A 13,658-nucleotide genomic window follows, 5' to 3' on the forward strand; every position below is an offset into this window, starting at 1 on the left:
CTGTTAAGTAGGAACAATTCTGAAATTGTTCACTGCACATTTTATTTCAGTGGAATTTAAAAAACAGGATTCCTATCATTGCTAAGATCACTGATGATTTTCACAAAGAATGCCAATTTTCTACATTAGGCATTTTATGAGATGAAGAAGCATTATACCACCTTTCATCTGTACGTCTATTTCTTTATCACTGCTTCTGCCCTTGTCTATTTTTCAATCCAAGAACTCACACTGCAAGAAAAGATAAACTGTCTGTCTACTATATCAGCTATAGAAGAAGCAAACACCTCAAGAACTGAGTAGTGGTCTTAAATGAACAGAGGACAACCATTAACTCTCTGAAATTTTACAGAAATTCCTGAGTGTGAAAGCTACTCCAGGTAAACAAAAAAAAAACATGCTCAGGACAGCACTGTTTGCACATATAAATTCACACTCAGAGAATTGTAAGGGTTGGAACGGACCTCTAGAGATCATCGAGACCAACCCCCCTGCCAAAGCAGGTTCCCTACACCAGGTCGCACAGGTAGGCGTCCAGGCGAGACTTGAATATCTCCAGAGAAGGAGACTCCACAACCTCCATGGGCAGCCTGTTCCAGTACTACGATCCCATCCCTGCCTATCTGGTAATGTCTTCAAAACTCAATCTCTTCACAACAAAGTAGCACTGAAACCCACAATAATGCTGGAGACAAAATGTCTGTGTCAGTAGCTAATAGCTTCGTGCTGCTTTGAAAACGTTAAATATTGATTAATTAAACCATGATTGATCTGAAGGGCCAGATCTAAGGGAAAAGCCCACACCCACTGTGGAACTTAGGTCTCTCAAAGCAACTATTTTCTCCTGTCCCCTTTCAGAAGTAGGAGGCAACAACTCATTCCAGCATGGGAAGCTTTCCTTCCAGCATCTCTCAGGGTGTGGGAAGGGCCTGCTTCCTGCTGTCCCCACCAGCTCCTCTACGTCGACTGAGTGGCAACAGCCTGCTGCTTGTTGCTTCTTGCTGGCATCCTCCCGTCGATCCTTGTGGGTCCCTTCCAACTAAGGATATTCTATAGTTCTAGACACAGGTTCATCAGCAATGCCCCTCCAGCAAAGGGCTGGCCCAGCCATGCAGAGCACATCTTCTGCCCCAGCCTGGAGAACAGCCAGGGCGAAGTCAGTTTCAGGTAACTCAGTGGCATAAAAGTCTCTAGGCAACGTGAAAAAAAGAAAAAGAATCAGAAGCTGGGTTGACAAAGCATTCCCGGTTATGAACAATATATTTGGATTATGGAAATATGCTCGAGCATGTTCAGGTTTATGGGTTCTGAATTTCTGCATTACTTAATTGTAATAAATAAATCACTTAACCAGGATGTCTCACTTCCCAGTAGGTTACTAATGTATTGCGAAAACAGCTTATTGTTAACTGCACACGGAGCAGAAAAAGTCCCAAATAAACCCAAGCTGAAGCCAGCTCATGTGCTGTGAAATGAGAGCAGCATCAACCACATGAATTTATTCCAGTGGGGAATTTTCTGATAAGATAACCATCTCTAAACACTGAAAAAAACCAGAGGTGCAGCCAAAGGTATTTTGTTAAAAATAAACTATGAAAGAAGAGTATGAGTTTATTTTTAATACAAAGAACATATTTTCCTCACCTAACACACTTCTGTAGACAAGCACCCTATAATATGTGTGGAGGAAAAGAGAGTCTCCAAGGGGCACATGTCCAAGCCACATGTTTCTCAAGAAAAAGGCTGCAAAACACAGCAGCAGACATAGATCTCACAGGGCATACCATCTTCATCTGCCCATTTGATGCTTTAAGGCACCCAAAAATAAAGTGGTTGCAAGCACTTTGCCTTAGCAGTACGAAATTCCCATTTCACCAGGAGGGACTAACCCACATCTCAACAGCTGGGCTATTTCCTCTTTCTCAGCTTCAGGAGACCAGCACTGGAACAGGAGGTGTCCTCAAATGGGAGACACCACAGCTGAGTCAGGGAGAGCAGTGATTTCTATGGTGATAGGAAAGAGGTGAGGGGTTGGATGGGGATGTAGCAGGCAGAACTGCCAGCCTTGGAAAGCAGAGTTAGTAGGGCTACCAACTCCATTTTAATCACTTCAACCAGCAAAACCAAGCATCACCATTCCTTCAGTGACGCATGGAGAAGAAGCTCACACATAGCAGCTTTGGCCATTCCTGTTATGGAGCAGAGAGGTTGCATCGTTGTGCTATCCATTGTCATTATCCCGTTCAAAAACTTCAGCCAAAGCTCTTCTAGAAAAATGAGTTGTTGAAACAAAACACTAGAGAATTATTAAATACACTTCAGCTTTTTATTCCACAGGGTTTGTGTGCTTCTATAGAGGTATCCCGTTCAGTTGGAGACTGGAATGAGAACCCTTATGAGACCACAGTTGCTGCATATGTGCAGTCCCTCAGCTCTTCCCAGTGCCTATAAAGGGAGAATGGGGAAACGAGGATCCTAACCAGGATGTGGAAAGGAGGATCAATTCCAGCACATTATATTGATTAGAAATTCAAAGTTTTGGAAAAACACTGGCCATCATATCATTAATCATAACACTGCAAGAAGTGATAATACCAGAATTTTTCTCCCCAGTTACATCAAAGCAAGGAGAGATGGCACAGGAGGACAGTGCCAATCCAGTGCAGGCAATGCAAACACTGGAAAGATGCACTCACCCACCCCACACATACGTATACATACACACTGTATGTGTGTACATACGTACCATACCAATCCAGAACAATCCTTCACTGGCTGGGAAGGAGATGGCTCATAGGCTAATAAGACAATTCTTTTTAAACTATGCTGTCAGGTTTTTCTTTTTATAAACATGTATCCTGCCCAAAATATCTATGAGGAAGAAAGAAGAGGACAGAGAAATTTCTCTACATGTTTTCTCCATAAAGACACTCCCCACTGAAGCACTGAAGAGAGGTCTTATGTGAATACGCATAAGAGTCCTAGCAAGAGAGGAAAAATAAATAAACAAGAACACCTCTTAGCTACTCATCACAGAAAGAAAACTCTAAAGCCAGAGGCTGCTTAACATGTAGATTGCAAACTTAACAGCTCATGGGCCTTTGTAAATATCAACTGTAATGTTTGGAGGTTATTACAGGCAACTACAGAAATACAAATGAGAGACTTCTGAAACTCGGATTAATGAACCAATAAAGTGGTCATTCATCTAAAAAATATGCAGTTTGGACATTTAATCAAATGAAAATAATTACTTCAGCAGGCCACAAATCACACAAATCCTCCCACGTCACTGACTTGTTGACCAAATAAATGGGATATCTTGCACTAATGCTGTCACTTCCAAAAACCATGACATAGAGCTACAGCTCCGGGGTGTATCAGATTGCAGTCAAGCACACCAAATATCCACAGTAAACATCCACATGAATTTCACCAGTTAAATTTTCTATTTATATTCAGCCTGTGTTCTAACTTCCAAATACTGACAGGCAACTGTCAATATGAACAGTTTAAAAGCAGAATTTTCTTGGAGTCGCAGCTCCAGATGTGTGCTCTGCAACCAAATGCATACGGGTGGGCCTAACACCAGGAGCTGCAGGTTCTTTCCTTGTGTTTATGTATTTGTAGATACTTTTACACAAGTACATTCAGTTCTCCCTGCGCTGAGCTGCACAAGCACTGTAGTTTATTCATCCATTCTGCATTTATACCAAGACATGCCTATCCACATTTTATTAGAAAGCTTAAGAACAAACACAAACTCTTGTCATACTGTTCATGCTGATGATTTGTTATGCTGTTCCCCATGAATAACCTGCTCGCTCAAGTCAGCAGAAAGCTTCTCGCTGGCCTCAACAGGCATTAAGTAAGTCTCTAAATGTCTGCTCTTTCCCTTTCATTTACTTTTATTTATTGCTTAGAACAGATGCTTAAGTCAATAAGTAGTTTTTCAAGCTGAAGTAGCACAAATATGTGAAAGCACTGAACAGATTTCTTTTTTTGTTTCCATCTCAACATAGGAAAAAAAAAATTGTTTTCAAGAACTCTGCACGCTCTCAAGTTGAAATCTTGATGACAAGTCTACAAGTACCCTCGCACTATCAAACACTGCCATATGGGAGGTCTGTAACACAACTAGTTCAAAAATCAAATCAAACAAGCAAACAGATAAACAAACAGAATTGCTGAATTAAAACAGAAGCACTAGCTTCCACTTTTTTTTTTTTTAAATGCTCATCTCCTCTTTCCAGAATTCAATTTCTTAACGCTATGCTCTGCAGAAAAGCTATATTCTGCTTTCCTTTGAAAAAAAATGTTCATAATCCCAATGGTGATATGCAAACTACATTAAAACTGCCTGTGCTACAATACTGCTTCCTCTGGCAATCTTCTTCATGATTAACAGACAGTGGTACATTCCTCTCTGTGTGCTAACACACAGCTCTTTGGGCCATATCAATTCCGAGTGCTGAATGCTTGTACCACACTGCAGCACCCCAGTGAATCCCAACACCAAGTATCACATTGTTTGGGTGAGCCATGACAGAGGCTCAGAGCTGAATTTCATCTCCAGGCATGATGCAAGCCCACAGCAAGGGCTGAAGTTCCCAGCCTGCTGAGGGAAACAGGGGTTTCAGCCAAGCCTCAGGATACACCAAAAGTTCAAGCACAGGAGGTGAAATCATATGTTATCCCCTCCTTTGGGCACCATCCCAAAGACAAGGTCAAGAGAACAGGTCTTACCTGACACATCTCTATCTCCATTTTTCCTCTGCCAGTTCTGGTGGTTCTCAGCCCTCTCCTGAATCCATCTCACCTCACAATGTCAGAATTAAAAGTAACTTGGGAAAAGGAAAACAACGTTCTAGGAGGACAGCAAGGCAGGGCAGCTCAGCAAAAGCCTCAATGCTTAAACTTCCAAGAAGCAGCTGTCAATAGCTTAACTGAAAGAAAGCTCTACTACAAAGGAACTGAAAGATGAGACAAGTTTTGCAAATTGGAAGAAAAGACTTAATCATACCAGGCTCAATTCTTAATCTTTCAGATTTGGCACAATATTCACCAAAATAACTTATAAACAAACTTGCTTGTTGGAATCAGCCTATCTGTATTACTAGTTGTTTCTTTTTTGTTTGGTTTGGTTTGACTTTGTTAGCTGTTGTTTTATTTTCTTTTTCAAACAGCTGTAAATTTCAAGCCTGTGAAAAACGTCAGACGGAAAGGCACAAAAATGGAAATGATCTCTTTGTCCAACTAGGCAAAGCAGTGACAGCACTGTGGCTGACAAGATGCCCAAAGAAGAGCTGTGAAGCATCAGGCACTGTGAATAAGACTGTCCCTCACCACCACTACACATGGCTTTGTGGCAGAGGACGCAGCACCAGGACAACATGCGTGTGCACCTGCAGTGCAGTACCACCACCACCCCTTCCCCATCACCAGACGGCCAGCAGCGCTCTCACCATCAGCTGTTTTTTCTGTTTTCAATCATCATTTAAAATCTGGAAAGATTTTAAATGCCCTCAGCTGCTCCTGGTGGCAGAAGGATATGGGAGCATACACTTTCACACTGGCTGCATCAGGAATGGAAGGCTTAGCTGGACAGGTGACTTGCTATTAATGCTGTCAGAAAGAAACAAATGTACCCAGCAGAAAATGCTGAAGTGAACACTTGGGTACACCAACTCTACACTGAATTCTGATTCCTTCATATTCTTCTTCTGGAATCATCCAGTTAGAGGTGATAAAAATGAAATGCTATTTTGCAGCTGAATTACTGTTTACTGAAGCAGCAATTAACTGTATCATATGACCTTCCATACTAAAGTAAAAATAGAACTGGACGAGCTTGCCACCCATCCAGCCCTTAATAGTCCTTGGTTTGTTACGGAAAATATGCTTCATTCTCCTTAAGCCATGCTCAATTAATCTGGTTTGAATAAAGAACTTCTTAGAATAAAGGTCCAGTCCCTTCAAGCTGTGGCTCTGCATGGTGTTTTTCCACTGGAATCAGTCTGTGCTTACAGATGCATACCAGAAACTCATTTCAAGCCTAAAGTGATGAGGGAACTGTTCCTCTCTGCCCAAAGAGCTTTGCCTCGGCATATCTTTTTTCAATAAAACTCTGGTACAATTCAGGAGGAATTTTGGCTGAGAAGTACAAAAGTCATTTTTTTCTTTGGAACAAATCTCTAGAATCTAAAATTAATTTGACAGAACAAACTGAAGATTATGAATAAAAATAGAAGGCATATAAGTAGAAGAAAACTAAGACGTGTGTATAAATCTACATTTTCTTTTAGTCTGCATTTTGCAATGAGTTTTATCTTGGCTAGGGGAGAAGGCTCTGCACTTCAGTTCATCTGAGAGTTTAATCAATAATTCCCTACTTTGTCATTTGATTCCCAACCTAAAATTAACAACCCCTATTTTAAGTCTTTATTATTTTGGGCCTTTTCTGCTTATTGAAAGACCACAGAAGAACCCACCTTTTTTGATGGCTGAAAAAATCCCTTAAATTTTTCAGTTTACACATAGATGAGGCTCATTCAATCCTGTGACAACAATGTCCTTGACTTTAAATGCCTCTTTCTCCTTCCAGCCTCTGTGTCACTAGATTAGTGAGCCAAGCTCTTTCAGGGTATGTATGTTTATATAGCCTTTCATAGGCAAATATGCTCGTGCTATCCCTGTGCAGCTGGCTGGGTGAGAGCCAGATGCAAACTGCATGCTGTGTTGACCAGGAGCCTGAACTGATGGGTTTTGATGAGGACAGTTTGGTCTCACGCCTTTTGATTTGCACTGAGCTCGCCTCTACCTGGCACACAATAGGAGAGGAACAAGTGTTCTAGTGCCACCAAAACACCCCCAGCACGTAGCCTTGGTCACTCCAAGAGCCTATGCAGTCTTCCACAGTCTTTCAGGTGTGACTTCATCTTCCCAGAACAGAGCTTGCTGCGGATCTATCCTGCTGACATGCCAGGCTGCATCCAGAACGGCAAGAGGAACAGCTTTTGTCACAACCCATCCTGAGCTCCATGGGGATGACCCACAACGTCCAGGTTACAACAGCTACAACCCTGGAGTGCCAGGTCAGCCCCAGGGATGGTCTCAGAGTTCACCTGAGGGCCTGGATTTCTGCATGACTTTCCAGTGAAGCCACCAACACTGCGTACCTGCACAGTTTTGCCAACAATTAACTTTTGATCTGATTTTCCATTCAAAGGTCGAACAACAAAGCAAGTAATGGAAGCAGGAAGCCACCTGTATATCATATAGGAAAGAAATTTCTTTTACATTTGATAAATCTGCATTCATCAAATTAACCTGATTTTGTTTTTGAACAGATTTACACAATATGCCTTTACTGTTACCATAATTAACAGAAAACATTGATGACTGCAAAGAAGACAACCTTAACTAAGAGGAAGTATCAATTTTTGCATTAGAATTATGGATTATGGCAACTAATTTCATGAAGCAGTAAAATCAGTGGCATGACTATTCTGACAACTGTTACAAAAGACACCTCATTTCATGTTTCAAAGAATGCAGAATTCCAAATGACATCGATACACAAATTTGTATGAAGAATGACATCCTTTCAATGCTTCCTCTATTTTCAGGTAGGTCCCTCAGTAACCTCTAGACTCAATAAACTAAAAAAAAAAACAAACCATGGCAAAACAATCAAACAGAACTGTTACTACTCAAATGTATAACTTTTTTTTCTATTACTGACCACCTCCTGTAACTGTTGACCAACTACAGCTGCCTGGAAAATAGAGGCAAACAGGTATCCTCATGAGACCATTCGCATTTACTACATCTTTGCAAAACGCTACTCAGCTTTAGCATGAAAAATTCATTAAAAATGATTAGCCTCAGTTCACTCCAGCTTTCAAAATAAATACTACCTACAACTCAATCACCACAAAGCAATTGCAAACAACTGTTACTGACAGATAAAAACAGGAAAAAAAAAAATCTTATCTCATGCACTCACATTTGCTCTCTATCTGTGGATATTAGTTCCCATGTATATATGGTGTTCAAAACCAATATGGAAATAGAAATCAGACTAGACACGACAGAGAACAACGACCTGTCAAAACAGGATGTCCCAGATATTATGTTAGAGCTCTGAAGATCTTGCTTACCTAATCTGCATTTGGGCTTTTTGCCTTCTCTGCAACAGCTGCATTCTATCTCATCTTTTGTTTGCTATTATTTCTAACATTGAGAGATAGGAGTAGCTGAATATCTGTTTGGATTCTCTTAAAATCTAAGCAAAAATCCTTTGATGCTGACTTTATCTCTAAGGACTAGGGACCACGGTTTGCAAACCCCAAGTTTGCAGCTGGATGGGGACTACACAGTATGAGAAGGGTGAAGACACCAGATACAAGTGAGATTGCCATACCAATAGGCTCTGACAGCAAAGGAATTCTTTCTGCATGTCTTTATCTTACCACAACAGGTGGCTTTCCCCCTTCCTCTCATCCCCCAACAGTGATGAATTGTTCCATTCATCATTTTGCACATTTTACAAAAGTCAACACACATTTTGAAAAATGCTACTGCACCTCCACCAGCACAGAACATTGTAAGGACTCTGCACTCACTATAGCTGCACATACATCTGATGAAAAGTGTCCAACTACAAGACATGCACTATTTTTTAAATTTACATGAGCTAATACGTATAAACTTTAAGGAAATCTCAACACCGCTAGCCTCAATTACATTCAGAATTGCAAAGCTGCAAGGGCATTTTCACAGACAATGGTTTAGGAGTTATGTTAGTTCCCAGGGATTTTGTAAAGCGTTTTTCTCTTGTTACCTTGGTAACTGCTACCTTGGCACCCTTGTTGATAAGCTGCACCACATTATCCACTTGGCCTTTGTACGCAGCTATGAGAAGCCGTTCTGAAAGCACAGCGACCACATCCTGCTGGCTCATGAATTAGGAGAGAAAGGTTTGCAGGGCAAGCAGCTCACAGGTTTCTTCGGTCCAGAAACAAAAGCTTCAGAGCAGTCCAAGCAGCATGTGAGGAGGAGAGAAAGGACCTCGGCTCCCTGGAAGGCAGTGATGTTCCTATGCCATCTTCTGGACCTGTGGATCAGACAACAACACTGCTGTCAGTAACATTTCACAGACGGAGGCACTGCAGCAGCTCCTCCCCGAGCGCTCATCTCTTCATCGGTTTGGAGGGGGTCACAAACAAAACACCTCTAAGTCTCCTGGAAAGGATTGTTGCACTTCTACTCCAAGGCAGAGGGAGTGCACATAGACTCACATTTTCAGTATGTCCTAATTCCCCTCGTTTAAATCCTTAAACTTTCTGAAAGCATAACTCTCTTTTGGCCTGATCTGTATTTGTGTGGCCCCCTTTTGTTCTTTCTCCCTACATCTCCCAGACTATACATCAGCCAAGGATGAGTTAAATCCCTTTGTTGCTATCAGCACCTCAGCCTGTTTTGACCAATGGAGCAAGCGTAGGTTATAGTTATGGGATGCAGATACAAATCTCTGCACTGGGACTGAGAGCAGTCAGCAATTAAAGGCAGCTGACTGCTCTCTTGCTGGTATAAAACGCTTCACAGCCTCCTGCAAACCATTCCAAGGACACCTTTGGCAGGGATCACAACCTGAAACTGGGAAACACTGATCCTTGCTGTCATTGAGAAATTGCATCCCCAGAGAGGTGCTGACATCATGCCACACTGACCCTGGGGACAATTCAGATTTAGCATTCTTCATGCAAACCATGCAAACTGTGAGCAAGTTCTTCTTTCCTGTCTCCAATGACCTGCCCAATACAATGAACCATCACAGCTGATAAAAGACTTGTGACATGCTTCCAGCAAATCTATCAGCAGAACGCTTTGAGCTTAAGGATCCAAAACCTCCCAGTGCAGGAGGATTTCAGCTTTACATTTATTTTGGTAGTACTTCACACCTTGGTATTTAACTGTTTCAGTATAGCAAAAACATTGTCAAGATAGCCAGTGTGCGTGCAGACAATTTATCTTCCTCTCTCTTGAAATACCACCATACTGCTCATTACCAGCTACTAGTACTACGGACTTCACATAGTTTAATAGGTTCAGAGACTAGCTGATCTTGGAGACTGACAGTGGAAAACAGCATCGTTCACATTTATGTTATCCTTTTGAATATACCTCAAAACGGCAATAATAAAAACTTATTAACTACATCACAGCTTGGCTGCCCCCCTAAATTGATCTGGTTGTGTCAGTCTGGCTGATAGCACAAAGCCCTCCTATCACAGTGCCACCACTCAGAGTACTGATGTTCTTGCTCACTGTTTCAGCAGAGAGGGCACTGCCAGGACAGATTTCATTGCCATTCATGTACTAGGAAGACACTCCCAACAAGAAGGAAAAAGTGCATGGGTTGCTGTGGTACACCATCCTCTTGTCTTCCAGATACAGGGAGCGAGGCTTTTTAATTCTCACTCCAATGCTACATGCTCATATTCACCAGTATACATGTCAGCAACAAAAAAGGACTTGCAACCCTGTTTAACAGAATGGTCAGTAGGGTACTGCAATCCTCTATGTAACCAAAGTGTCATCCGAAGACTCCGGATGGTTCAAGATCTACGTTACTTTTTGATCAAAAGCTCACCTCTATTAAAACCCTCTTTGTTAGTCTGTAGATGATACTGGCAGAAATTAATTTGCATTCTTACGGCAATTTGTATTAATGACTCTTAGAACACTTTATGAGCATTAGTTTTTATGATTTTATTGAACATCCTCTGAGGTGAGCATTATGCTTACAGATACTACACCTACTTTAGACAAGGAGCTCTCTGAAGCACAGGAAAGTTACCGCTTTCTCCCAAAGTTAACAGAATAGTTATGTCAAAGCCAACTCCAGGTAACTGACACTTGGATTTGAAAGCATGAGGTTGTGGTGCCTCCAGGGAAAGAATCCAGGTTGGCTTTTCTTTACCATCCCCACACTTGCTCATTGCTAACATGTCTGCAGCAATAAGGAAACAGCTATGCGTTTATTCAGAGAGAGGAACAATGCAAAAACTTCCCAGGCCTCAAACGCAGCCCAGCAGGGGATAACAAGGAAACAGCACTGTACCCCAGGCAGCTGGACAGCTGCACCCTGAAGGTGGCCTGTAATTAATAATTTGATATGTGAAAAGTAACACAAGTTCAATCTCACCTGCCTTAAGTATTTGCTTTTCTGATGTTACTGAAGCAAGCTGAAGCCCCACAACCTGGCTGACCTGCTCCCTCCCAGGTAGCATCCCCACTGCCAGGAGCACTTTCCTGTCCTTCCAAGCCCACCACAGAGAGCAGGGCAAGCTTTACACCAACTATGCTCTCTGTCAGCTTTCCAGGCAGTGAAGTTTTTTGTTCCTGTGCCAGCTCCTGTCTGTGCAACAGTGGTTTCCAAACGTACTGTACAGTCAACTGTTTGTCCCCAGCCAACAGCAAGCCTGGCTGCCCCTACCTAGAGCTGTGCACGGCACACTGACAGCCAGCTCTGTGCACTCCAAAACATCTCTGATCAGAACCTGTTTGGTTTTGTTATCCTTTAAATTAAATATATATATATATATATCAGTAACATCATTGACATTGAGAGATTTTTTACTATTCGCTGCAGAAAGCTGAATGCAAACATTTTCCTGACACACAGACATTTCTGACTAAACTCCCAAAAAACTACAGGTGCTCATTATAACTTAGCTAAAGCACCAGAGACCTCAAATCCACACCAATTCTCAGGTGACTCAGATGGTGCAAAGCACGGTGCTGCCAGGGAGCAGTCATGCTAACAGGTATGTATGTAGCTGCGAGAGGTGGAGGCTAGAAGCTGCACTCATTTCATAGCTTGTCTCACTTCTTTCTGATGATAGCAGTAAGCTCTCTCTGGCGATCATTAGCCCCACAGCCCAGAGGAACTGCCTGTGGCAGCTCTGCTCTGTGATGTATTTTGCCTTCTTGCCTCCTCTGGATCACATACAAAAGCATATTAAGGAATTGATCCAGCTGTTAGTCTCACATGGGTTTCCACCTCACTGTTTAAGCCTCCAGCAGCAGCGGCTCTCCTCTGCAGCAGGGCAGTCATGTAACAAGCCACGTTCCCAATACTGGTTGCCTTACAGAATGGTTTTTCGCACCAGGTCACATCCCCAACTCCAGCTGCTTTACATTTCCTCAACTGCACATGTTTTGGATTCTTCACAACTCAGAAAAGTGTGTCTGATCAGGACAGGAAGCCCTGACACTCAGAGGACCACAACTCCTCACTCCCATTCTGATACCAAACCCCTCCCAGCCAGCTTTATCTCTCCATGTGCCTCAGAAACACAGAGCATCTTCTCTCAAATGCATCTGTACAGGCAGCTTGAGGGAGAAGGCAGCAGATGCCCAAGTGCTGCAATTAAAGGCTCGACTGCTCTTTTGCACCCAGGTAGTGCAAAATAAACCAATAACATGATTACAGGCGTACAGGCGCTGCGGCAGCCCCTGCTGCCAGTGCCTAATGCTCAGATTTAAAGCCCTCATTACCATTCCAAATCACTGCCGCTTCCTCCAAGCAGCAGAGCCCTTGTGCCAGGGATCCTGTAGTGCTCCTGCCCCTATCCTTTTGGAAAGCAGAGAGATATTCAATCCTTCTGCCAAGATATCAAGACAGGAAGAAAAAAAAAAGATTTTGCTTTACAATAAGCACCAGCTCTCGCTGTGTATCTCTGGTAAAGATCAGATTGCTTACCTGGGGCAGGTAGGGAAAGCAACGCCCAGCAGCCCTCAGGACGGCAGCCCAGGGCAATGCCCATTGGTCCCACTGCCGCAGCTCGGCTCGGCACGGAGACAGCAACCTGGTCCCCTGATGAGTGCAGTGTGACAAGGGGACACTCGGGCTGATATCACCGTTCAGTATTTCAGACCCACAGCAATGAGGCAGTGTCTCCAGCCAGCAAGAGCCAACCACATCTCCACAGATTTTAGCTGCTCAATGAGTCAGGCACTCATGAGTACAGGAGCTCCAGAAATGTCTGGCTGCTGGAGGCAATGCTCCCGGAGCTAGAGAAAAGTCCAGCACACAGCAAGCATCACACCGCCAGGCTGGAAGATAGCCTCTCCTATATTCACAGAAAGGATAAAAAGAAAATAAGGGCTTCCCTTGCAGGAAAGAGACAAAAAAGGTGAAAAACTCTGAAAGACTTAAGACTTGTAAGTTAATCGACTTCATAAAATCCCACGTGATAAATGGAAATCATACAATGACAGAGCACAGGTTACTCTCAGTTAGTAAGATCACCAAGTTCACTTATTATCTGAACACTAGTGTAGCTAACAAAAAGCTCCTGGTTTTATTACCATTGTACCAAGGTTCAATACAAAAATAATAAAAAAAAAAAAGAATAGAAAAAGGGGCTCCTGTTTCCTGCAGTAGACCCCCAAATTCTCCTCTCTAGTTTACTGCCAGAAATGGTGCTGAGTATTGCAAGAAAAGTACTCATCACTAGCAGCTTTATAAGTAATAAGTATTCTAAATTACTTTAAAGGAGTCCTGTGTAATTTAGTCAGACCATTTGTTTTATGAGATGATATATAATAGTACTCTTTTATAATAATCTTACAATAATCCTTTCTAA

General features: G+C 42.5%; 1 protein-coding gene across 2 annotated transcripts in view; it reads right to left on the reverse strand.

Moving 5' to 3' along the window:
• ANKRD6 (ankyrin repeat domain 6) overlaps window positions 1-13,658 on the reverse strand; it is a 109,716-nt gene that overhangs the window by 24,705 nt on the left and 71,353 nt on the right. For both annotated transcript variants that reach the window (XM_010707627.3, XM_031552529.1), the window contains exon 3: window positions 8,846-9,118. In XM_010707627.3, the coding sequence (XP_010705929.1) occupies window positions 8,846-8,965 (120 nt within the window). In that variant the 5' untranslated portion in view covers window positions 8,966-9,118. The remainder of the gene's footprint in view (window positions 1-8,845; window positions 9,119-13,658) is intronic.

Source organism: Meleagris gallopavo, chromosome 2 (genome assembly GCF_000146605.3).
Source record: "Meleagris gallopavo isolate NT-WF06-2002-E0010 breed Aviagen turkey brand Nicholas breeding stock chromosome 2, Turkey_5.1, whole genome shotgun sequence".
In the NCBI taxonomy this organism is placed as follows: domain Eukaryota; kingdom Metazoa; phylum Chordata; class Aves; order Galliformes; family Phasianidae; genus Meleagris; species Meleagris gallopavo.